At 43.1% G+C, this 26,877-nt stretch overlaps 2 protein-coding genes across 3 annotated transcripts in view; one reads left to right on the top strand and one right to left on the bottom strand.

Moving 5' to 3' along the window:
* Positions 1-26,677, bottom strand: part of MOB3B (MOB kinase activator 3B) — a 183,864-nt gene extending 157,187 nt beyond the window's left edge. The window contains exon 1 of one of the 2 annotated variants that reach the window (XM_033123582.1): positions 25,125-26,677. The gene's annotated coding sequence lies outside the window, so the exon portion shown is untranslated. The remainder of the gene's footprint in view (positions 1-25,124) is intronic. The other variant, XM_033123583.1, reaches the window with a different exon arrangement.
* IFNK (interferon kappa) lies at positions 19,617-20,243 on the top strand. The gene has a single exon (XM_033123586.1). It carries the CDS (start codon positions 19,617-19,619, stop codon positions 20,241-20,243), a length of 627 nt encoding a protein of 208 aa, XP_032979477.1.
* Positions 26,678-26,877: the final 200 nt, after the last annotated feature.

Here is a 26,877-nt window from a genome sequence, read left to right as displayed (position 1 = left end):
CTCATGATTTGCTAGTCATGGTGCTGCACCTTCTACCTACGTGCTTCACTGCCTGCTAGCAGATCAAATGAGATAATGAGCGAATTCTCCATTTCAAACCCAAAACAACCTTTACATCCGCAGGTCCAGCCACATACCGTAGGATCCAGAACTCTCTTGGTGGAGTCACTGATCTGTGTCTCCTACACAATATTAAAATCAAATAATACTTATCCTAATTCCACTCTCCCTTCCCCATGCAAATGCTCATTTGGGTACTGCATTACCCTTCACCTTTTCTCTCACTTCTAGGGACTAGCAATTATCTTTTTAACTTATCCTACATTCAGCATTTTACCGAAGAGTAACACAAAAACTACACTATATCCCACACTGGATTAAGAGTAAGCATAGGATATCATTTTAAAAAAACAAAAAACCAAAAACACCCTTCAGCCAACTGGGCACTGTTGGTGAAAAACTGTAGCCCAGAAAGAGCCAAAGACACAGCAGGTGTCGCCGGCAGGGCAGCCATCAGCCAATGAGACAGAGGCTCTTCCTGCCTTCAGGATCCTTCTGACCTCAGCCTCTCCAGGGAGGCACTCCCAGTGGGTCAGACTTGGTTCTCCAAATGAAAACTTTTGTCAGGTGGCCTCCAAACCCTGAGTTCACCCGAATGCTAAAACAAACTTCTTACAGGTAGGAGTATCAGTCTTTTGAAAGAGAGTATCACAAGGAAGTAGGCAGGACTCTTTTTTCCTCCGGTGTTGAACCAAAGCCTTGAGATCAGCAATTCTAAAGCATGCTGTCAGCCCTTTGTGACAAAGTGCCCTCTTATCTGGTTCATCTCCCTGATGATTTCTTAGCCACCTCCCTCAGAGATCTGCTGACCCCCACCCCCTTTTATGGAGGGGTCGGGGAAGGTTCTCAAAGCCATAAGTGAGAGCTGCTCAGTCACTTCAGAGAATGGAAGGTGCTGCCTCCATGGTTTCCCAATTCAGGGAAGTGAAAACCAGACTCCAGCCATCTAATCCTTTATCAAAAAAGAGCTGGGGGTGTATGTGGTGAGGGGCAGTGACAGCCAGCTAGCTCACTTGGTTAGAGTGCTGTGCTCTCAACAAGGTCGCTGGTTCGATCCCCACATGAGGCACTGTGAGCTGCGCCTTCCACAACTAGATTGAAACAACTCCTTGACTTGGAGCTGATGGGTCCTGGAAAAACACACTTAAAATAAATAGAAGTTTAAAAAAATAACTAAAGAGCTTGGGGTGACTAAACTGCAGAGGGAACTTGACATGTGTGGAGTCTAAGAACCAAAAGGCAAAAAGGAGGGCAGGGGAGAGCAGGGTGTTGAAAAATTTAATATTTTCTTTACAAGATGCCTATAATTTACTGGAGGAAAAATCGACCACAAATGCCAAACCTCGTAACTTTTTATCTCAAGTTTTTGTCATTTTTATCCATCTGTTCCAATTCAGAGCCCAAGTGCCCTACAAGACAAGACAAGTAACAAGACCTTCAACTTCTCTCAAATTAACAAGTTATCCGGAGTGAAAATGAAAGTGGAGGCGATCCAGGCCCAGCAGGCAGCTGTTCTTTATTCTGGGCAGGGGGGGATCGACCTATAAAGTTCCCCAGCCTTCTCCCTCATGTAGCTCAGCAACCTGTCAGCTCTCCTGTACTCTCTGGCTCTGCCTGCTTAGTTGGCCCAGTAAGCCATTCGTAACTTTGAACCTTGCTAGAAATAGTGACCAAGCTCCTCTGCAGTTTGCTGTGCAGTGGCACCAGAATAATAGAACCATCGGGATACGAGACCCTGTAATGCACTGCCCAGATCCCTTTAGGACTGGAGTATTTATTCCCCTAGTTGCTGGGAGTGTTGGAGGCTGCCATCTCACAGCTGAGTGCCTCTCCAAGAATCACACTGAGCTAGAGAGACACCTGGCTGGCAGGCATTATCTGCCAGGCTTTGGACAGCTCACATCCAATGCCTGGCTGATGGAGGAACATGAAGGGCCAGCCCCCTTCCCTTAGTTCCATCCCAGTTCCAGAGCCCATCCCCCCCTTCCCCAACCGCCAAGCATCACAGTCAATTTCTCCCGCTGCCCAATTCTACCCTCTCATTTCCCTGCCAGGCATTGTTGTCATCAGCCGTCCCCAATAAACCTCCTACATGCAAATCTCAGCATCCCCGAATCTGTTTCCTGGGGGACTGGCCTGCGATCATCAGCAACAAGGTACAAATCGTGCTTCACTCTCCTTTGCTGCACTTTAAATTCATACATTGTTTTGTTACATCCTTAACCCTTGCATCAGCCACATTCAGATTTGGGGATCCAGTGGATAGATGCATGAAGGCCCAGGCAGGCTGCCCACCAGTCCAGTTACAACTAAACCACACGATTTGTGCCACAATTTTAATACATGCAATTCTCCCTCACTTTTGCACAGTTCTAATATGCATGCAGTTTTCACTGACCATGGTTTAGTTAAATAACACCAGTCCCACAACAGCCTGGTGTAGATTTCAGTCACCATAGTATGTTATATTAGTAACTGCATCAAGCGCAATCTCGGCAGGTAGCTCTTCGGTTCACAAATCACTGTGTAGATAACAAGTGTGCATCACAACCATTAACCAATCACATTGCTTCTTTCAAAGCCTGCCAGTGGTCAGTTACTGCACTTCTGAGCAGTACAAGCAAGAGCTGGAATGATCTTTGGGGCCTGGGGGTTGGGGAGGTTGAGGAAAGACAACTGGAAAGCAGGACCCACGTGGCTAGATAGTGGTTATTGGCAGGCCTCCCTCTCAGGTGTCAGTGGATTAGAAGGGTTCTAGGTATGTTAATCAACCCACTTTCAGGCACAGGAAAGGTGGGGCACATAGCAAACCCCTGTATTAGTTTCCTATGGTTATTGTCACGAATTACCATAAACTTAGTGGCTTAAAACGACACATTTATATTCTTACAGTTTGCATGTCAGAAGTCTGAAATGGGTGGCAGTGTTCCTTCTGGAGTCTCCAGGGGAGAGTCCCTTTCCAGCTTCTAGAGGCTGCCCCCACCCCCTGACTCACGGCCCCTCATCACTCTGACCTCTGCGTCTGTCCTTGCAGCTGCTCGGGCTCTCACCCACCTGCCCCTTCTTATAAAGCCCCCTGTGATCACACTGGGCCCACCCTGATAATCCAGGATAATCACCCATCTCAGTGTCTTTCGCTTAATCACACAGGCAGTCTCTGCTGATACGTAAGGCGACGTATTCACAGGTTGTAGGGATCAGAATGTGGAACTCTTTGAGGGCCCATTATTTTGCCTGCCACACACACCCCATCAGGTTTTTCCAAATGACAGTGCTCTCCTGGACAGTGACCCCGAATTTGGTAGCTGGAAACGCAAAGCTGCCTGCACACATCTGTGTCTGTATCTCAACCCTCTGGAAGAGGGCAAGAACGAAGAAATGATGTCAGCTGGTGCTCCTGACCCTGAGTCAGCTTTGCCCGAATGGCTGCTCAAATCTCTCATTCCAAGATTACATTCCATATCCAAAAGGTCCCCTTTCTAGTCCGTTTGGGAAGTACACTCATCGTTTCCCTCACCAGACACTCACAGTTCATACTAGCACATCTGGGGTCTTGACAAGTCCTGCAATAAAGAAACCTCTTTAACTTCTTTCACCCTGAGTTTCAGCAATTTACTTTTCACATAACATTGCATGGGACACTGTGGGAAAGCCACACTAAGCTGTCCTCCAGCTCTGGTCAGTGCCATGGAAACAGCTCTGCAGGAAGTCCACACGCATCTCGGGCTCCCCGTCAGAGCCTCACGGGTGAAGCTGAGGTGCTCCTGCCACGAGGGAGTGGTTCCTCTCCCGGACCCACTCACAGGTGCACTTGGGCAAACCCACAACCTGCCTATTGACTCACACGCACAAAGTACATGAAGTGACATACTCTTCAGGTGTCTCTGTCCTACCTGAAGACTCATTTCCTGAAGAGCTGGGGTTTTTCTCTTTCCCTGCGCCTTGACTCTGGCTTTCAAACTAAAGGGGAAAAATGAAAAAAATGACCAGGAAAGAATGTGTCACAGTACACTCATGGGCTTTGCTTTCCTCTCTTACCTGTCAAATCAAATACTTGGGCACATTGCCCCAGGAAACTAAAATATTTTCTTCTTTCAGGAAATGGGTTGCTATCATCAAAGCAGAGAAGACTGCCCTCATTGCCTCATCACTGGTGTGTCCCCTGCATAGCCTGGAAGCTAGCTCTCTATTGCGTGGAATATGTAATGCCCTGTGGTCTTCCTCAGGAATCACTAACAGTTTTGGAGGAACCACAGAATCTCAGAGTCAGAAAGAAACCTAGAGATCACTCATTTGCCTTTCTTCAGGAATCCTGGAATCTTCCATCGATATCCCTAAGTTAGAGGCTCTTCATGTATGTTTCACACATTTTACAACCACCATCTACCTTGCAATTACTACTCAACTGAACAAACCCTGTGTCCAAGAGGACTGGGGAACTCGCCAAGCCCAGGGTAGGCTTTGCGCCTCCTCGCTGTGTTTGAGATCCCTTCTTTCATCTACCACATTTCTCATAATAACAAGAGCAAAGACTACGGCACGCCTACTATATGGGAGACACCACGCCAGGCCTTTTAATTATGTCATCTTATTTCATCTTGACCACAGCCCTGTGATGGAACATTGCTACCTGACAGACAATCACACAAAACTATTTACTGCACGTTTTACTGTATTCACTGACATTATTTACTGAGTGTTTTCCCCGTTTCAGTGCTAAGCACTTTACATTTTTATCATCACGTCTATGGGTAGATGCTCTGGTTCCTCTTTTGCAGATGAAGAAATGGAGAATTCCACGTGGTAAGAAATGCAGCCAGTCACACAGCTAGTAAGAGGCAGGGCTGGGATCCAAACCAGCGAGTATCTTCTACTCATCCTTCACTCCTTCCTTCTCCCTGGTGTCTTTCCAGCCAGAGGGGTCCTCAGTGTATCTCTGAATTCACAGAGCATTTATTCATCATCCCACTCTTATTACTTGTCATATGCTGCATAGGCCTTAATTCCTCCTCACTGAGCATCTCATACTACTTTGCATATTTTAGTGTGCTGCTCATAACACACGCTCTATAAACATAAAATGGTTTAGAACAAATCTTGTAGAAACCAGGACCAGCAAGAAAACCTGCTGTTGAGGAAGAGTTGGTATCAGTTGATTTCTTGCTTGTTTCAGGAAGCAGCTACACAATGTCATTTAGTACAGGGGATTAAACTGAATAGTCTGTCCTTGGTGGTTGTTTTGGTAGCTACCATGGGAGTGAGTGACAGATTGAATCCCCTCAGACCTACTAGAGAAGCCAAGGTTGAAAGAATCTCTGAGTCGGAGTTGACTGTCCAACATCTAGCCAAGTGCCTGGCACGTAGTAGTTGCGGGACAAATATAAATAATGACTAATTATTTAAAAACAAAGTCATGTTCTACAGATTCAGCATTTAGAAACTATAATCTCTTTTACCTCTGAAGTAATTTTTACAAACAATCCATCTATGAGTAGTTTCAAGTTCTTCTAGTAGTCATAGTTGATAATGCAAATAATGGTACTTTTTCTTTTGGGATGGATTTAGCAAGGTTACGAGTTTTGCTCTTGCTTTTTTTTTTTCTTTTTTTTTTAAATAATTACAAGTTACCTGTTAGGAGGTTAAGAAGAGAGTACCAATAGAGAATTATGAAGTAGCTCCAACCAGAGCCCTGCACCATTTGGGGGGAACAAAGGAATACATTTGGGAAATACAACTCTTTATAATATGAGCCCAGACCATTCGAATCCTGTGAACCATTTCTGAAGAAACTATTTCACCTATATCATAATAAATACCTTTCAGCTAAAGCATACTGCCTCTGGACCGAATCTCTTGAGCTCTCAATACCAAATGTTGATGTTCTACAAACAACCAATCATAACAAGATCAGAACTGAAAATATTTTTTTACAGTATCACATTAAAAAACACCAGGCTCATTTATAGTATTTTCATCCATTAAGCTCCCAGGGGCTGAAAAACGCATGTGTAGGGACTGCCCAAGGAGCCCCGACTGGCAAGATGGTGGGGTGGGGTGCAGTGGAGAATGAAGGGGTGGGTTCCCTGGGAACATGGCCTAGGTACATCTAGAAAAATAAACTCTTAGACAAATAAACTGTTTTCGTATGCTGCATCGCCAAGCGTACGGAATTAAAACTTTTATTCTTTCATCTGAAGGCCGTTTTCCTAAACATAAATAAATAAAATACATAAAGGCATATTAAAATATCGACCCATAGAGAAAACAATGGGAGAGTGATAAGGCATCACATGCTCCAAGTAAATCCAAAGAGAAAACCAAATGAAGTCTCAGCTCGACAGTCTGAAAACTGTGCTGAGTTTAATTAAATTTGCCACCATGGCAGTTCTTTGTAGACAGAGGAACAACAGTCATGTGGATGCTTAAAATAATATAGTACATCACCTGGTCTAAATCAATGAAGAAAATGAAAATGGGGCCCACCAAGGCTATTTTCAAAGCTTAAACAACTCATTAAAGAACAGAACCAAGGTCTCCTAAAACTCGAATCCTTCCACCACCGCAGGGAAAGCAAATGGCTGCAGTTCCAGTTGCTCTTAGTGGCTGCCTGTCTATTACGTGGAGAAAATCGGGTCTGGGCTGAGCAGTCATGAGTGCTCTGATCAGCCAGAGATGTCTGCTATGGCATTATGATACGAGTGCCAGTACACGTGCTGCTCATCAGCGGCTCTCCAGTATACCATGCCATACCCTCCAAGTCTACACAATCAAAATTGCCAAGTGACTGATACAAAGGTTTTCCATTGTCTTAATGTTCATGATTCATATAACATAAATTTATTCATCCAGTAAAAATATATAAATATACATACACTTTAAGAGAGATTGAGTTTTGTAGTTGTAATGCCAAGCCTTAGTATCAACATACATGAGGTGTGATCAAAAAGTACAGTGAATGTTTAAAATTTTTTAAAAAATTACAGTAAAAGACACATTGCCACTAATCCCCCTCAAAATACTCCCCCTCACTTCGAACACACTTATTGCATCATTCTTGACACTTTCTGAAGCAGTTCTGGAAGTCCTCTTTCATGAGTGTCTTTACAAGCATTTAGAAAAAGATGTGTGTAGAAAATGGCCTGAGAAATGGGCAAATGGTTTCATCCTCCATCATGACAATGCTCCGTGTCACACATCACTTCTGGTACGGCAATTTCTGTCAAACGAAAACATTACAGTGTGTCCTCATCCACCTTATTCACCACATCTGGCACCGTGCGAGTTCTGGCTCTTCCCCCAAAGTCAAAATGACCCTGAAAGGTAAACATTTCGAATCCAATCAGGACATCGAGGCAGCCTCTGCAGTGCAACTAAAGACACTCACGAAAGAGGACTTCCAGAACTGCTTCAGAAAGTGGCAAGAGTGATTGGATGAGTGTGTTTGAAGCGAGGGGGAGTATTTTGAGGGGGATTAATGGCAATGTGTCTTTTACTGTAATAAATTTTTTAATTTAAACATTCATCATGGTTTTGATCACACGTTGTATTTGCCCTAGGACAAGGAGAGAGGGAGGGAGGGAGGGAGAGAGGGAGGGAGGGAGGGAGGGAGGGAGGGAGGGAGGGAGGGAGGGAAGGAGGAAAGGAAGTTCTCCAAATTTAAAGAAACATCAAATAAAATTATCAACTCAGTAAATTTACGTAACACCTTTAAGTGACAATATGCACTTTACTGATAATACCTTTATTTTCCCTTCAGTGGGATTTTATTTCAAGTGACTCATTTGATGATAGCAAGTTTAGTGTTTCATTGGAATCAACTTTGGCGAAACTGATCTGGGTAGTTCTGCACCTGAAGATGCTGCGCTGAAATAGCTCTATCCCCTCTTCTTACTGCAGGATGCTCTGATCCTACCCACAGGCTGCTTCAGCCGCACAAGGCCCCAAGTACCCAAGTCGACAGGAACTAGGAGCCAAGCCCACTTGTGCAGCCCCTGGGATACTCACCGTCCCCTGCTGGGAGGAGACCTTGGCAGGCCTGGCTCTCAGCCCTTCTCACAGGGGCAGCTGTGCTGTTTCCTCCCTCTGCCACAGAGGCCAGAAATGAATTCCAGCCACACCCTGGAATTCTCTGTGCCTCGTCCCCTGGTCACGCTGCAGGGACTCATAAAAGCTTGCAGCATCTAACCTGACTGCATGGAGAGGGAAAGGGTCTTGCTTTCCACAGGCAGAATAAAAAACAGAGATCTGAGTGTGTTTAACTTATTTTGTCAGAAGCCAGTGTCTTCAAAAGCCTTTCTCGAGAAAGCTATTTTTGTGAGGTTATGGTTGTGACGTTTTTAGGTAACAAATTTTCTTCTCTATTAAAAAAAACATGACATACTCAAGACACTTATTTTGTACTCCAATAAGAGTATTAACAAAAAATCACACAGACCTTAGTTTTGTGTGGCCTTTGCCAAATTATGTAACTTTTTGTAGCTTTAGTTCCTCAAAACTGTAAAATGGGATCTTGCAGGATTCTTCTGGTGATAAAGTGAAATAATGCATGCAAACTTAGTAACACTGTGCTTGATGCACGGTTAATGCCCAGAGCCTATTAGCTCTAGATGATACTGAAGGATCTTCTTCTACAGGCTGGTCCCCATGGGAGATAAATTCCATGGGCTCCGTTTTATAAAGAAAGCAAATGACAGCATCATTCTACCAAAATAGATTTCTTGAAAGGAAAGCATGTTTGTTTGTTTGTTTCAAAGACACCAAATTAATTACTTCTCTTATTTGTATAGCCTTGAAAAGGAAATTGAAAATCTTTTATTTCAACAGTACCGCTTCTCCTCTTCAGAAGGAAGGAAAGAAGGAAGAGAGCGAGGAAGGGAAGGAGGGAGGGAGGGAGGGAGACGGAGGGAAGGGAGAAAGGAAAGAAGGAAATAACCTCACTGGAAAGCTGACTATGGCAGACAACTCCAATTCTCTTCAAATGGATTTTAACAATCTTTATTGGGTATTTACACTGTATCCCATCATGCCAGCCCAAAGCCCAAGCCAACTCATGCCAGTGCCAACACATTTTGATTGCTAAACTTTTTCTAAATGGGCCAGGACCATGGCAGAGATGGGCTAGCTGTTCATCAGTCTCTTCTCTCTTCTTCTTGGGCACATGGCTGGACTAAATTTCCTGGCATCCCTTGCACTTAGCTATGACTATATGACTAAGTTTCTGTCAGTGGGATGTGATTGGAAGTGATGTGTGCTCCTCCAAGCCCAGCCCAGATACCACTCCCACATGTACTCCTCTGGCTCTTGCCATTTTGCCCCAGCTTGATGAAGATAAAACCCTGAAACCTTGGAAGCCACATGCAAGATGGCAGAGCCACGAGATGGAAGGCATCTGTGTCCCCGATCACTGCTTGGAAGAAAGCCAACAGCATCTCAAGTCCCTCTGTTCCAAACTTTACATGCTTTCATCATGTTTGAGCCATTCTAATTGTTTGGATGTGTTTGTTCCAGTAGCTGGTACCTGAAGTATCTGGAAGTCCCGGGATTTTTGCAAAATTATGAAGCACTGATTATTAGTAAAATAATGAATCTGAATCATTGTGTGCCTAATCAGACACTGGCTCATAAAATAACCAAATAATCTAGAACTAAGAAGATATCTTCTACACTAGGTAAACTATCAGAGGTGCCAAAAGTTTAAGAAAAATGTTGTTGAAAACCTTGACATATAGAATCTTCATTTCATTTACTGAATTGTTCTATGACACAAGAAAAGTTTGCTATCGCTCGACTTTAGTGACAAAACATCTTGATTCAAGTCTTTTAAACACCAGTGTATCATGGGAGTATAATCTGTGTCAGAGCATTAGTACAGATAGACATTTCTGACAACAGGACATTTCTGAGACTTTGTTTTCAGAAGGTCAAATTGGAGAGAATTGGAGTTGTTAGCTCTAGGATCTCATCTATATTTAGTAAATAACAGACTAACATCACTTTCTTCGGATCACTTATGAGGTGACTACAGATAGTAACCCATGTTTTAAATTGATCCTAAAACACATTACTTTATTTAATTGTTAAAATGTGCGGAGATATGCATTTGTTCTGTATACACACAGGAAACATATCAGGAAACATTCTCAGAAATTTAATTCTCAGGCTAACCCAAGCCTCAAACCCAACTTACATCCAATTAAACTATTTATTTTGTAAATTATTTATTTTGTATAAAAATAAAAAAAGTCCAAAGTATAAGAGACCTAACTTAGTTTAGCGCCATATAGTTTAAGATGCAATGCCAAATGAGATTACTTACTGGTTATTAAAAAAAAAAAAAATCAAGTTAATACAGTAAAGACCTTATAATAAATGGATTATCAATGACACTTTTGGAAAACTGCCTTTGGTCATCACAGATGTGAGCCTGAACACAAATGCATCATAAGTAACTTACGAGAACATCTCTCAAACCAATCTATTCTCTTCATCTCTACCACTCCTACCTTTACCTAGGCCACCACAACTCACCTGGCCTACTCTCGACCTGGGCTCCTTCCTTGCTCCCACTCTTGCCCCTTCTCCAAACTGTTCCCATGCAAGGGGTCCCCAGAGTGATCTCTTTGAAGCACATGCCCTATCACACCACTGTTCTGCTTAAAATTCCTTCAGGTGTCTTCATTGGTGTTAGAATAGAATTGGAACTCCGTCATGACCTGGCATGCCCTAACCAATCCCAACCGATGCTAGTTCTAAACTCCCCATTCCCTTCCCTCCAACCCAGCTGAGCTCCTTTATGTTCCTTGAATATCCCAAGCTCTTTTCCATCAGAGCTTTTGGACTTCCAGTATTCTCTGCCTGAAATGCTCTCCCTCCATCTCTTTACATTGACTTTTCTTTATCCTTCAGGTAAACCTCAATTCAGCCATCACCTTCCCCAATTATCCTCTTGCTCTGTTTATTGCCTTCATACACTTATAACACCCTGTAATTTTGTTCTTCATTGTCTGAAAATCTGGACACTTTATGAGGACATGAACTTTTTTTTTTTTTTTTTACTACCTTGTTTTAGGCATCAGAGACCGATGGATAGATGGATGGATGGATGGATGGATGGTTAGATGGATGGATGGATGGACGGACTGGTGGAACGTATAGGCAATAGATAATTTCAGCATTCCTCGTCTCATCTCCATCCATAAAAAACTGTGTTATCACAATTGGCAATGAGCGTTACTGCCCTGTCCCAGTGGGGATGGTTATAAGGCAATCCCAATTTCTGTTCTTTTAACTCATCTCTTCTGAGAATACAAAGGGATGGACCCTTTCACACAGTGTATTCTGCTCTTAAAGGGGAAAAAAAAAGAAGCTTGAAAAATTGATAATCCAAAGAAGATGTGTCTTAATATCTCAGTATCTATAATATTTTGGGACACAAATCCATCCTGGCTTTGAATTTTAAGCTCTCCAACTTATGAAGAAGCTCTTTAAGGAAAATAAAAAAAGAAAACAGGTATCTCAATGTACAGTAAAACTACATGCTGCTTCCTTGGGTTTCCATAGGACTGTGATCCTTGGAGAAGGACAGCAAATCAAACCTACGACTGCATGAAAGTCTAGCACACATTTCATATTTGTTTATGGCACTGGGCCAATCTGACAGAACAGTTAGTTTTCCCAAAAAGTTCCTCTGACTAAATGGAGGAAGGTGGTGCCTACAGATAGTTTTCCCAAAAGTTCCTCTGTACAAATCCTAGGAATTGCAGGATTGGATCTGGGCAGGGGCTCTGGAAATGTCAGGGCAGTCTCTCCACACTGAACACCCCTGAGAATGTTAACATGTGTGACCACACTTTCCCTCACGTTGAGCCATGACGAAGAAATGCTGTCCCCATTCAGCTGAACTGATGAACTCCATTCTGTAGATCAACATGAGAAAACTCAACAAGCCTCTGCAGAGTGCCTGCCAAGGATCTGTATGTTGGCAGTGAGACATCTGCCTACATGGAGGGAGGTTACAAGAGGCAGCCCAGCCACACGTGGTGGCGGTGGTAGGGTTACCTCTGTGTGGAAATTGCTGCAGTCTTTGCCCAGGAAATACCACAGTGCTCTCTTCCTGAAGGCCCACACGAGAAATTCCTCCCAGGACTTGGCACCAAGAAAAGCTTTGCTTCTACTGAGCACTTAGCTTTGGTGCCGGTTTGGTTTATCTTCTGGATACTGAGGTTACTTTAACAGATCATATTTTCTCTTTGCTTCTAGAAAGACCAGGGAGAAATTTGCACCCCTTTGCCTTAAGGACACTGGACATTATGACACACATTCTTAGGTTTAACTGTATCCCTGACTTCATCTTGTTTTTTTGGGGACTTGTATTCCTTCAACTCTGATTGAACTACTTTTTACTATCTTGTGTTGTACATATTTTACAAGCTGCTTCAAATCCTTTTGGAAATAAAATAGGCTATTACTGCATAGATACACACAGTGGATTTGAAAACAAACCTTTTACAACTCTAGAACCTGTAAAAATACAATGTGGCCTCCGACAGACCTGGGTTTGCATCCTGATTCTGTGGAATTCTAGCTATGTGATCTTGGTCAAGTCACTTAATATTTCCAAGCTTCCATTTCCTCTTTTTTTAAATTGAGGATAATGACATCTACATTGTATACTGGCTGTGAGAATTAAAGATAATTTATATAAAGAGTTGGTACTTGTAACTACTAAATAGTACCCTCTATTATTATTAATATCTGTGCAGATTGTTACCAAAGAATACCTGAAGGCAATGTCCGGAAGATGCAGGTTCACAGTCACGTGGAGAACATCACGTGACTATGGAGGCAGAGATTGGAGGGAAGCACGGACAACACAAGGAACAGCAAGCACTGCCACTGATCACCAGAAGCGAGAAGAGGCGAGGACTCTTCCCTGGTGACTTTGATTTCAGACTTCTAGACTCTAGAACTATGGGAAAATACATTTCTGTTGTTTTCAGCCACTTGGTTTGTGGAAATTTGTTACAGCAGTTCTAGGAAACTAATACATCCCCCAACTCCTTTTCCTGGACACCACCCCCAAAATCAGGCATTGCTCAAACACTGAAAAAAAAAATCCTAAAATTTGGAGCATGTGAGTCTTCTATCAGTCTAAAAACAGCTCATTAAATATTTCCATAATAATGCCTTTCTTTGTTTTTCATAAATGCCAGGAAACCTTATGAACACATATAAGCTGATAATAATTAAAAGAAGACGACAGTGTCCTCATCTGTGGAATGGCAACTCTTTTTAAAATATTTATAGTAGACAAGAGGACATCTTTGTCCATCGCCCACTCCACTCTTGTCATTTCTTCCTAAACTATGGGCACGCTCAGATGTGGTCTGGGAAGAAAGCCTCAGCTATTCAGTGGGTAAAGGGGAGGATTATTCTGGTAGGTGACATCTTTCATTGCCACCATCTGAAACACTGTCATCTCAGAAGTGAAAGCCGCATTAGGGTTCGAACAGACCAGAGAAACAACAAGGATAGGAATGGCAGCTGTTCTGGGAATCCCAAAACTGAGGGTAGGTTTTACTAACCGTGCATATTTATTTTTTTAAATACTTATTCCACCATGTTAAATGTCTTTTTATCAGGGATCATTTTCTAAGAGCTCGAATTATTCCTGTGCGGGAAGTTACTATGTGTATAACCTGAAGCTGGGCTATAAAAGAGACCAACAGTAAGTTTGTCAAAAGAACCTCCCTAAGGGTGATATGATCAAATGACAGCTACTAGGAGCAACTCAGACAAAGAAGTGGCAATGTTGGGGTCAGGGGGGAAGGATGGTCTTGGAACTTGGAGCAGTTTTGCCTCACAGGTTAATACCCCAATTTTAAAATCATAAGGAAATCACATGTAGTTTTTTATTCAATGAGCAACTAGTGTCTTTATGTGAGAGATGCCGTGAAAACAAAACTGAGTAAGACATGTATTTCTTGTCTGGAGGGAAAGATATATGTCAACCCCAAAATACAAACTATGTGCTACCAATATAGTAGAGGTATGACAGTGCTCATGACAACCAACCTCAGGGAATCCCAAAGAAAAGCAATGGAAGTAGCAGAGGACACTGAACGGACACTTGAGCTGCCATCTACAATTCTGTGAACTCCTCAACTATCCCCAGCACCTGACTTTGTCCTCATATCCCCACACCAAACTAACTAAACCACGAAATAGTGGCACATGGCTTCCTTATCTTCTTTCAGTCATCCAACCAATGATTACTGAGTACCTACTATGTGCCAGGTGCTGAGCTAGGTCCGCGGATCCTTCTGATCCAGGTCTGCTGACCCATTTATCCTGGGGCTCATATTCATGAAGGGTTTATAATGCAGATTTTTTTATATTCTCCAAATGACATCATATATACAGTCACAGAGATATGCTTATAGGATTAAACTTCAAAGCATGTCACAATTTTTATAATCCTGCTTGAGCAATTTAAAAAATATGTAAGTATACAGTAAGTCTCCCAACTCCCAAGCCACATATCATCCATGGCAGTGATCCAGGTCTCTTCTGATCTCTTTGGGTTCTGCTGGGCATTCGAGAGGGAGCAGCAAAGAAGCCAGTTGTTGCACTTGCACTCACGGAATTTAGTGTTTAATGTGGAGACAGATATCAAATAAGAACACATACCAAACTGATAACTAGTTATTGCACGGCAGGACAGTGGCATGACGTGAGGCTGAGCTGGCAAGAAAAGCTTTCATTTTATCTGCAGTGTTTGAATTTTTACAATATGCACATATCCATGTATTATTTGTGTAGTCATTATACATTTCTATATCAGATACAGCACTGAGAGAAGAAGAGCCAAGAAGGGGACTAGAGGACCATGGGACAGGTTGATCCCCATATGGGAGCCACCGAGAATGAGCCAAGTTGATGGAGCTTCAGGGTCAGCCTGGAGCTAACATACGAGTAGCTGCACACCGCTTTGTGGTGACTGACGTCTCCAGGTCCTGTGGGAAGCACTGTCACACAGGGACACAAGGCTTCCCCTCTGAGCTCTCTACGGGCTCACCCACCTTCTCATCCCACAACTGGAATGACTTACTTTCAGACACTGACTAACGGGGATGATCAGCATGTTATTCTCAAATGCTGATTTGAAACTTGCCTTCCCGGGGAGAGCAATAAATCTTACCAGCAGCTGCCAAATGCCCCGAGCTGAATCATAGCTGTCTTGTCTAGACCAAAATGTCTCATCTCTAGTTTGTTGAACAAATTGTGTCGTGCCCATTACTGCTAACCTTGGAATCCACACGGAATTCCCACAGTTGCATCGACAACAGGGCAGTCCCTGCGCGTCAGCTTTCCCTCTGAGGGAAGCGCGACCACATGTAAGTGGTCCCAAGACATGCGAGAGGAATAGGAACGGATATCATGGAAACGTTAGCCGTGGCCACACATAACCCACTAATGACAGACTGAGCAGTTGTGACAGGCAAATTTTGGGACAAAAACTTGCCTTACACTGCCATTCTTTTCAATTTTCTGATGATATTTTGAAATGTATTCAGATGGTATGGCTTTTACAGAACAGAGGCACGACCAATGACTGGTCATCCAATAATGCTTCTGGTCAGAACAATTACGTGTGAGTGAGTGTGTGTGTGTGCGTGTGTGTGTGTGTGTACTATTTTGTTTTAATATGGCAGGGGCCCTGTTTGGAGTGTGCATGGTTGTCAGGGATATGTGCACAAGTAAAGCCAATGCAGAGAAATGTAACTGAATGCACCTCTGCACGTGGTGGACAGCTAATAGAGGAAAAAGCTTCCTGTACAGAGCTTCAGGTCTGAGTTCTGCTCTAAGAGGTCAATGGGAGCTTGCACCGTGGACAGGGTTGCCAGATAAAATATGGGACACCCAATTAAAGCTGAATTTCGAATAAACAATGAATGATTTTTATAGGTACATCCCATAGATTGCATGGGTGTTCTGTATTTTTATTTACCGAATCTGGCAATCCTAATCTAAATGGTGGAAGGGGGGAAGACATACATGTCAATCATCTTCCCTTCTTTGTTGAATAGTGTCAACATCAGCATCAATTAATATTTATTTATAGGACATGGGGAATGAGGTCCATGCTGTAGGGAAGACCTATGGATTATTCCTGCTATCTGAAACACTCAGAACACGTCTGCTTCTCTAATCATGGACTCCTCGAGATCCTGGACTGTACCTTATTCCTCCTTCTTCAAGACCTAGCCCAGTAATTGGTATGTGCTAGATGCTAAAAATACAGTTTTGAATAAATGAGAGTATGATGTGGAATGACTATAAAAGGAGGAAGTTTGGGGTGAGGGAAATTTCTGTACATGGCAGAAAACATAGGGAACTTCAAGATGGTTGCAAGCGCCAAATCTCCAGCCATCTCCATCACTTATGAGCAGAACCTCTTAGCACAGGAGTTCAACTGAACAATCTCTTAGCTTGGTTAGTGTGGTTGAACTGTCTCAAGTGCAAAGTATGCTAAGCACCCTGAGTGGGTGGGGGAGGGAGAGTAGACAAAATTGAGAGATCAACACTTACACCATTACCTACTTCTTAAAGCAACAATTAAAGAGGACAAAGCATTGTAAAAGCCCAAAAGAGGGACGAGAAGTTATGACTGGGACAATTCACTATGTTTTACGGAAAAGAAGTTATGTGAGGTACATGAGAAGGTATGGCCCTCAGAGGTGCTTTGCACTTTATAGACTCTGTGTGTGTGTGTGATCATAAATATACATGTATATTTATATACACACAAACATTTTTAAATGAAATGTTGCAAGAATACTACAGTGAACTTCCCACATATTCTATGTTATTTTTATCAACTGTATTGGAACTGAGTCTTAGAGAAAATTCACATTTCCTTTGGAAGTACTTAGAATAGAAATGTTTAAATAAATAAAGTAGTACTGGTCCCACTGAAGACGTGTAATAATTTTTCTTTTCAAATGCATCTTATTTTGAAAATAGTTTTGTCTTATTAAATAAGAAATATTTGCTGATTACAGAAAAATTTAAAAACCTAGGTAAGGGACGGCCCGGTGACTCAGGCGGTTGGAGCTCCGTGCTCCTAACTCCGAAGGCTGCTGGTTCGATTCCCACATGGGCCAGTGGGCTCTCAACCACAAGGTTGCCAGTTCAATTCCTCGAGTCCCGCAAGGGATGGTGGGAAGCGCCCCCTGCAACTAAAGATTGAACACAGCACCTTGAGCTGAGCTGCCACTGAGCTCCCAGATGGCTCAGTTGGTTGGAGCATGTCCTCTCAACCACAAGGTTGCCGGTTTGACTCCCGCAAGGGATGGTGGGCTGTGCCCCCTGCAACTAGCAATGGCAACTGGACCTGGAGCTGAGCTGCGCCCTCCACAAGTAAGACTGAAAGGACAACAACTTGAAGCTGAACGGCACCCTCCACAACTAAGATTGAGAGGACAACAACTTGACTTGGAAAAAAGTCCTGGAAGTACACACTCACACTGTTCCCCAATAAAGTCCTGTTCCCCTTCCCCCAATAAAAAAAAAAAAAAAAAAAAAAAAAAACCTAGGTAAATAAAAATACAAAAATAACAATCACCTATTATTTTTCCAGTCAGAGATAAAGACTCAATATTTGTAGCATATATACTTCTAGATTTTTCTGCATATATATGCATATTTTTTAATATGTAACAATATATAACATTTACTATCAAATATATAACAAATATGGTATTAGAACCTATATACTACCAGGAAAACTTGTTTTTAAGCTACAAAGTGAATCTATTCAAGTGGCCAAATATAGTCCCACAACATAATTTTTAATGCTTGTACAGAAATTTTAACTGATGTATTACTTAACCAAGCACCTATTGCTAAACATTTAAATTGATTTCAGTTTTTTGCTGTGATAAACTTCCTAACAGCTAAGTCTTTAAAGACATTCATCATTATTTCTTGAGCACAAAATCCAAGAGGGAGAATTACTGAGTCAAGAGTATGTACCTTTTTTAAGGCTTTTGACACATATTACCATTTTGCTTCCTAGGAAGGTTGTGCCAACTTATATTAAAGTTCCTTTTTTGCCAATTATTTTCCCAAGTTAGTCACCCCACAAAATCTGTGAAATCAGAATATAGATAGAGAGCCTATAGAGTAATATGTGTAATACGTTTTCTTTTCATAGGAAATGAGTCCAAAAAGCAGAATTTTAAGAAATTTCACTTGTCCACAATTAGCCTTTGGTGCAGCCAACTGATTTAGATAAGAACATTTTAAGCCAAATTTCCAATCAAAATTTGCCATATTTGTGGAACTGTAATTGCTTACCATTTTAAAATAATTTTATGGAAAATTAATATATTTCTTTTTTTAAGGTTAATTAAGCTTGTCCTCCTAAATGAGATCCCACTTCATGCTTCTGGAGACAGGAATCCATTTGCCTTGACTATACCCAGAAGAAGGTATTTGGTCAAACAAAGTGGAAACCGTAAATGGTGGATAGCTATCATTACCACAGGCGTAAAGTAGTTTGGCTAAAATGAGCAATCACCTACTCATACACCTCAATGAGAAACACACAGGAACTGTGTCCAGAACCTCCAAAGAAGGAAAGATAACCAAGCAAAAGTTTTAAAATGCTAAACCATATCTAAAAGTAAAGAAAATGCATCATACTACAAGACAGGGGTTAATGAAGCAGAAAAATATTCCACAATATACAGCCCCCTAGAGGACTTCTATGAAAGATATGAGAGGCCCGCAAAATGCTAGGCAGAGATGGGAAGCACTGATTCAGTTTTAACCAAAAGAAAGCATGACTGGAGAGTATCAACATTTTCGAATGGCAGCAGGAAACCTAGCTGGCTTAGACTTCTATTTGCTAAGCGTCATGCTCAATTGACCAACTCTGTTTTTCATCTTTTATGAGACCCAGAAAAACCAAATACAAAGAGATAATATCCAACACGAGAAGCTTAATGTAACAAGATTAGCCTTACAATCAAATAATCATAGTCATTTGATCAATGGCTATGATTAACTCACTGAGTTAATGAGTTAATCATACCTGGCTTATAGAGCCAGGTATCAAAAAAAATTGTTCTTGGATGATTGCTTTCTCTTATAAAATAGTGTTGGGTGAGTGAGCGTATGGAGTCACACACCTTTCAGTTTCTTCTGACATACTTTGCATCAGTCTTGTTATGATGATTCTAAAGTACTGGGATTGATCACCCAGGCATCTAAGGTAACGCAATGGTAATGCTTTACTCACTTCCTTCAAATAAATAAATAAATAAATAAATAAATAAATAAATAGTATTTCCAAACTCAGTGTAGTCACCCAAAGGGGGAAAAAAAGCCTCAGAGACAAAGGAAAGGGGCTGAAACCTTGAGAACCAAATGAGAAAACTCCTCCCCATGAAGATATATTCAGGTGTATAAAAGACAAGCAAAGGCATACTTAAGACCTAGAACATCACTGTCAACCTTGAGTGTTGGGGATTTTTTAGCTCAGAATAAAAATGAGCGCCAAGGCTGGCGTGATTCAGAAATGTCTGTGGCTTGTGTGCCTTGTGGGTCTGTTCATCCCTCACATCCTCTCTCTGGACTGTAACTCGCTGGATTTTCACCTGCGTAGACTCACTTGGCAAAACCTGAGATTTCTGAATAGTATGAGCAATTCGTTTCCTGTGGAGTGTCTAAGAGAAAGCAAAGCTTTTGAGTTGCCCAAAGAGATCCTGTCATACACCCAGCCTCTGAAAAGAGACATCAGGGAGACCTTCTATGAAATATCCAAACAGGCCTTCAACATCTTCAGTCGATATGCCTTCCAATCCATTTGGGAAGAGAAACACCTGAGACAAATCCAAATCGGACTTGATCAGCAATTGCAGTACCTGGAACAATGCTTGACAGAAGAGGAGAAGGAAAATGAAGACATGAAACAGATGGAAAAGGATGAGGGGAAACATCCAGGAGCTATGGTCTCCCAGCTGAGCAACCTAAATCTAAAGAGATACTTCCGCAGGATAGGCATTTTCCTGAAAGACAAGAAATTCAGTCACTGTGCTAGAGAGATCGTCCGATTGGAAATCATAAGATGTTTTTACTACTTTTTGAGATTCACAGCACCCCCCAGGAGAAAATAAGGTATATTTTTAAAACCAAAATTCCATTTCTCTCCAAAATCTCGTTCTCCTCTATCTTCTCTTTAAGAATTGCTGTGATATCCTTTAAGACTGCTCTCAGCTGGATTTGGTGGTGGTTTATGTAATGTTTACTATCTCTAAAGTTTGGCCTTGTAATATCAGCCACATTTACCTTTCTAAGTGAGATAATACCAACCATCCCCTGGGTGACCAAGAGTCTTGAAAGATAGTCCTGAAGACAGTTTTAAAGGAATAAGATTTTCTCTCCATCTTCTACCCTCTGTTCCTCTTTCCTTCTGCTACTTCATATTTTCTTTGCTATATCACCTTTGAACTTCACCAAGCCAACGGCTAGAAAATATGGATCAGAGAATGTTGAAAAATGTGACACCTCAATGACTTAATGCTCTTGCTGCCAAGGTTGTTAATTCTATGAAAGTTCAGCACCTTAAAAGAGCTTATACAAACTTCCATACAATTAATGACCTCCCTTTCTCTCTGAGCTCTCCAAAAAGTGTGGGGGGTGTGTGTGGGGGGGCCATCTGTTTCTCACCTTGGTTTGTTTGAAATGATACAAAGTTTGTAGGATGGTATTTTATTATTTTAAGAGAGTGAAGGTTCACTCTCTGATATTAGATGGTTTAGTTAGATGGCCATTAAGCTTTTGTTCAACCTTTGAGAGCCTATGATTCTAATGCAGAGAGCACTGTTCATTCCTAATGCATGTTATTTGATTTCGAACAGCATGGAAAATGCTGCAGAAAAGAATCATATCTGCCTTCACTGTTTTGTGTGCATGGAATGAAATGCCTACAATCATACTATGGAAAAATTTCATATTGGATTTTCCCAATTAGAAGACCACTTTCTGTCTGTTAAGTAAATTAGTCGCTCTAATGCCACTTTTATATATTTTATCTTTTTAAAAGTTAGGTTGTACCCATATTACCTAGATTATTTACTTAAATTTTCTCATGTGGCCTCGTTATTCATCATCTGGCTTAAATGAGTTTTCTCTTCCTGTTTCACCTCCACTCCATTTCAGAATCATCTACCTCCAATCAAGAACTATCACAGAGGGCTGGCCAGGTGGCTCAGGTGGTTGGAGCACCGTGCTCCTAACGCCGAGGTCGCCAGTTCGATTCCCACATGGGCCAGTGAGCTCTGCGCCCTCTGCACCCTCTACAGCTAAGATTGTGAACAAAGGCTCCAGAGCATGGGCTGCTGTGTGCTGCTATCAGCTACCATGTGCTGCCATGAGCAGCCGGCTCATAATACCACCAGCATGGTCCAGGGAGCTGTATCCTACACAACTAGACTGAGAAACAACATAGAGACTGTGGCTACACAAATGCACAAAAGGAAAACTATGAAATGTATCTGGATCAGTCCTTGGGAGACCTCTCCTGCTATTGTTTGAATAGTGTGCTGCTAAACTGTTTAGATTCAAGAGTACAGGGCTCAAATGGTATAGCCAAAAAGAGAAAGACTGAGGCAAATTTCAGACCAAAGGTTAGAAGAAATATTTAAAGAACAAGAGCAAGTTGTGGATCATGGTGTGCTGGTGATCAGTGAAAGGATTAGACCACAAAATGAGTTAGTATCATCCATTTACTAAAAACAACTCATCAACAGAGTTGCTCTAAATGGAAACAAACGAACACAAAACAAGCAAAAAGAAAAAAACAGTATTACAAGCTGTAAAGGAGTTGGGGCATGCAAGCCACTAAGCAGAAAGTATACCCTTGGTATTTTCCATGAATTTCTCTAATAGTGCCTTTGCAGGGTCTCCCTAATAACTCTACCGGGATCATGTCAGTTACTTTAGTAATTTATGGTTGTAGTCTTGCCAAATGTTTGCTATACAAAAGGGAAGAGAATTGGCACTTTAAGTCAATAAAGACTATTTGATTATAAGGGCAGGGACGGAAGTTAGAACAGCATGCTTTTACTAACAGCACCTCTAGGCAGAGAAAAGGAGAACGTGACCACAGAAAAATAGATAAGGGCATCATCAAACTGGCATCATCCCTAAGGAAGAAATACTGACAGACAATATGTGTTTCATCTCATTTATGATTAAAGAAATGCAAAAGAAGACAATAAGATACTGCCCATCAGTCTGGCAGAGATGAAAAAGAATGACAATATAGAGTGTGAGTAGAATATAGGGGAAAAAATCCTCTTGTCAACTGTTGGGGAAACTGGCACACGTTTCCTACAGGACAATACGGCAATCTTAAATATCCTATAAAGGGCATCAACACCTTTGACGGAGCTAGCCTACCTCCAGAAATTTATTCCAAGGAAATAACTGAATAAGCTGTTCACGGGAGCCTTGTTTATAATATTCCTCCTCTCTTCATTTTCATGTTCACCTCGGTGTATTTTCTGTTTTCTACAATAATTGAGGGTGGGGGAGTTTGTTTTTGTTTTTTTAAATAAAATTAAAGAAACTGTACGAGCTTATCTCCCACTGTTTTCCTTCCTGGGGTAGCTGGGACAGAGCATGGCTCTTTCACTTTCTTAGATAAAGGCACAAACTGGCATCATCCCTAAGGAAGAAATACTGACAGACAATATTCGAGCCTTCGAGCTGCTACTAAATTTCAAAGGAATCCTTCCGCGGGGGTCATTTTCATAATGAAGTGTATCTAAAGTGGCTTCAGGGGCTTCAAAGATTTTACTTTTTTTTTTTTTTTTTTGGTTGTTAGTCCCACTGGTCATATCCAAAAATCACTGGAAAAAGTCCTCCATATGTCCACCTTCCTGACTTAGTGCCTCGTTTTTCTTCTTCATTAAATGGAAGAGCAAAAGATCTGTTAAGTCAGGTAAAGGGAAAACTGCTAGGGCTGTGCAGAGCCAGGTGCACAGTTTCCGCTTAAAGTGCCTGCGTGGGTACATAGGTCACAAGATGGAACCTTCCTCCGTACTCTGGCTTGGGGGAGGGATCAAAAAGTGGGAGATAAAAAGAGTACAGCTGAGTCTTCTTGGAAGAGGGGCTGACTGGGCGTCCTGCAGAAAAAGCTGGCGACACCGGGTGTGTAAGGTTAAGTACAGGTATAGGTTCCAGCAGGTGCACAGACTCGGCCTTCCCTCACAGGTAAAGCAACTCTCCAGGGGTACCACCCAAGGATTGCCTTCTCAGAGTGGCTACTTTGCTTTTGTTCCTTAATAAACAATCCACATTCACTAAGAACAAGTACGATACGTAAGCATCTAGCTTGTGAAGGAAGGCAGGACAGTAGGGCCACCTGTAATTTCACAGGCGCACCCACAAGGGAACTCGGGGCCAGTCCCAAGCCACGGGTTCGCAGGGACTTCGAAGCAAGAACACTCTTGGCGGCGTCTGTGCTGTGTCCTTCGGGTCTGTCTTTTCTAAATACCGAGAGGGGGCCTGGGATGTAAACTTGGAGCCCTAGGCGAAGTCAGAACTCCTCGTTCATTCTGGAGGGAGCCACTTCACCATTATTTTAGCCAAAGGTTTGAGGCTTCCTAGGTTATTTCCGTCATCATTGTCTTTAAGGCGACTCGCCTGCCATTCAGCCCTTGGAAACTCGCAGACCTCAGAACCTCGGCTTTCTGCCTGCCAGAAGTGCCCTGATCCCATCCCGCTGTCTGGCAGCGGCCCAGCCACAGCGGAGACTGAAGTCCCCTGGAACCCACCGACAGACACCCTGGAATAGGGTGGAACCATGCTTCCACTCTCTCGAAATTAGCGCCCCTTTCGGATCTGCGCCTTTTGCGGTGCGTGTGGCATATGATCTGAGAAATGCGCCCTGGGCCACAGGCAGCCGAGGAGGCGGGGAAGAAACAACATTCCCTCCGCCCTCTAACCGCAAGGCCCGGGTGCGGCGGCCTCGCTGGGGTCGAGATCCCGGGCCGGAGCTGGTCCGGTGGCTGGCGTGGGGGGCTGGGGAGGAAGACGCTAGGGGCTTCCTTCTCTCTCTGAGCCCCGCCAGATGTTGGAAAGGCACACAATAGGGGAAACGCGAAGAAACAAAAAGCTATTCGCCTGGATCTTAACAGGCTCTGTCGCGTGGTCTCTACGGGGAGGGCATCAGGGAGGGGGTCAGGAAGGTGGGTGAAGAAGGACCCTGGGGAGTTTGGGGTATCTGATACTTAATTGCCAGGCGCCAGGCGCCAGGGGTCAGCCCTTTACCCTTACGAGAGGGGTCCAAAGGCAGGGAGGAGCAATCAAAGGAAAGTTAAAGGGTTTGCACCATCTTCCTCAGTAGAGGGAAGGGAGGGGCTGGGATGTTTGACAGTTGTTGGCCCGGGGTTCAGCAGGATTTGTGCGTCCTTTACACACCCTATCCCTCCACGAAGCATCGACAGTTCAGGGGGCGACTTGGCCGACGTAGCGGAGGGGACTTCACAATCCCAAACCGAACTTTCTCCTTCAAGATCAATACGCCCTAAACGTTATCCCCCTGCCCAGGCGCACTTTTGTAAAAGTTTGTTTTCCCGCCACCCACAGCCCAACACGCACCCTGCAGTCATCTGCGATTCGGGCTGGGTTCGGGGACAGACTTGTGCCCCGAAGGAAGACGGATTTTGTTGATATGTGTTTTAAAATCAGGGCCCGGCAGCCGGGAGGCGGCCGGTGGGGGGGGGGGGCGGGGGAGACCCGACTCTGGTTCCTGCCCGGGAAGGCTGCGCGGTGAGCCGGCCAGAAGCCAAGCCGCGGGCAAGGGTCTGAAGCCGATTCCAGCCCCGGAAGCACGTGGAGGGCGGGCGGGGAAGCGGGATCCGCCACCCCAGTCCCTCTGTGCATCTGCCCCCAGGTGCGTCCAACACCTCTGCCCGCCTGGGCACGACCCGGAGCGAGCAGCTGCCAGGCTGCGCCACCTCCCTCGCTTGGAGCGGGATCTCACTCACCGTGGGGTTTTACCTTCAGCCTGGGGCCCTGTCGGCTTCCTGCGCCGGGTCAGCTGCAGCGAGCGCGAGAGGAAGAGGGTGAGCTCGGGTAGGAGGGGCGACTCTTATGGATCCACGCGAGGGGCTCCGGGCCCAAGGAGCGCGCGGGCGAGCGAGCGCGGGGCTCCAGCTGCAGCCGCGGTGGCTCCAAAGTAGCCCCCACAAGCACTCAACGCGCGGCAGCCGCGCGGGGGTGCAGAGCCGGGACCTCCTGGCGGCCGCTTACGGAATGGCAGTTCCGTGGAGAAGAGAAGTCAGGTCGCCTTTGGGTCATCTTTCCTTGGGAAAAAGGTGTGGAATGGACAGTCTACTGGGGCTCTCAACCATAAGGAAAAGACCTTGACCCTCTGGCCAGGGCGGCAAGGAAGATATCGGATCAGAAAGGGTGCGTTCTGGGTCCACAAGCAGCTAAGGGACCTAGAGAGGGGGAAATCCCGTATCTTCTCCAAGATTTTCTGACGTTGAAAAATGCCATGGACCGCCTGATGGAGGAGGAGCATTAATCAATAGAAAATAACTTTGAGATTCTGCCAGGTTTATCATAATGAGCTAGGAGTAATGAAATGAGCACGGACTTTGAGGCCCAATCTACAGCCTGCCACTTTCTACTTGTGTGTTCTTGGTCTATACGCCTCAGTATTTGCCTCTTAAATTTGACAGAACAATATCTACCTTGCAGGGTGGTTGTAAGGGGTAAACTAAACATAGAAAGTGTCCGTAGTTCACAGTAGAAGTTATTAAATATTAAGCTTCCTGAAGAAAAGAACGAGTCTTCCATATCTTTTTATTCCCCCATCTGATTGCATCTTAATGTATATTGATTGAGGAGTACCACATAACTAAGCGTTTCGTTTTATAATTCTTCTTACACATTTTAAAGAGGTATGGAAGTATATTAAGTAGAAATTAGGATATATGGAGAAAACACGCTCCCCCAAAAGTGGTTTCCACAGCTAGTAGAAGAGAACCTCTAAAACCATATATATCTTTCGCAATATCAAGGTATTTCTGATATTGCAAGAACTATTCAATAAATAGTCATGGTCTAATGCTATCAACCCTGGAGTAAATGATTCGATTTAATTCTGTATCACTTAGGCAACACAAACGTATTGGAGATTGTGAATATGAAATTCAAACATGAGGGGAAAAAAACAAATACAAAAATGCAGCCACGAAGCAATGTCTCTCTGCTCATCACTGAGTAATGCAATCGCATTTCCAAACTGCCTCAAGCCCCAGTCGCTGCTTTTAAAGCTTCTTGTGATCTTTTGGCCTCGTGGCAGCCAGACAGCTCTTCATCATCCAGAACAATTAGGATGGCAGGGTCTCTCTTTATTTTTAACAAGGCATTTACTGCACGTATTATTTCTTTTGGCTAGAGCTATAATAACTAGAATAAAATTTATCTATGAAGCTTTTATCTACTACAAATGCATTTGCCAGGTCTTCAATATTCTTCAAGCCTTCATATTCATATTCTATTGCTGTTGTGTTTTCCTAATTCTGAGATACAAGTTTTCTCCGTCCCAGGTAGCTTCATCTGTAACAATACTTATCTTACAAGACCATTTTAGATGAAAGGAGATAATACATGGGAAGTTGATGCAAATACATACAAGAATTTAGCAATGGGGAAAAAGAAATGATTTAACAAATGGTGTTGAAACAATTGTATAGTATTCTGGAAAAAATTAAATATAACCTTAAACTT

Source organism: Rhinolophus ferrumequinum, chromosome 12 (genome assembly GCF_004115265.2).
Source record: "Rhinolophus ferrumequinum isolate MPI-CBG mRhiFer1 chromosome 12, mRhiFer1_v1.p, whole genome shotgun sequence".
In the NCBI taxonomy this organism is placed as follows: Eukaryota; Metazoa; Chordata; class Mammalia; order Chiroptera; family Rhinolophidae; genus Rhinolophus; species Rhinolophus ferrumequinum.
This window is presented reverse-complemented; position numbering and strand designations above follow the sequence as displayed.

Coding starts and splice junctions, on each gene's coding strand:
- IFNK (XM_033123586.1), top strand. CDS start 19,617: ATGAGCGCCAAGGCTGGCGTGATTCAGAAATGTCTGTGGCTTGTGTGC.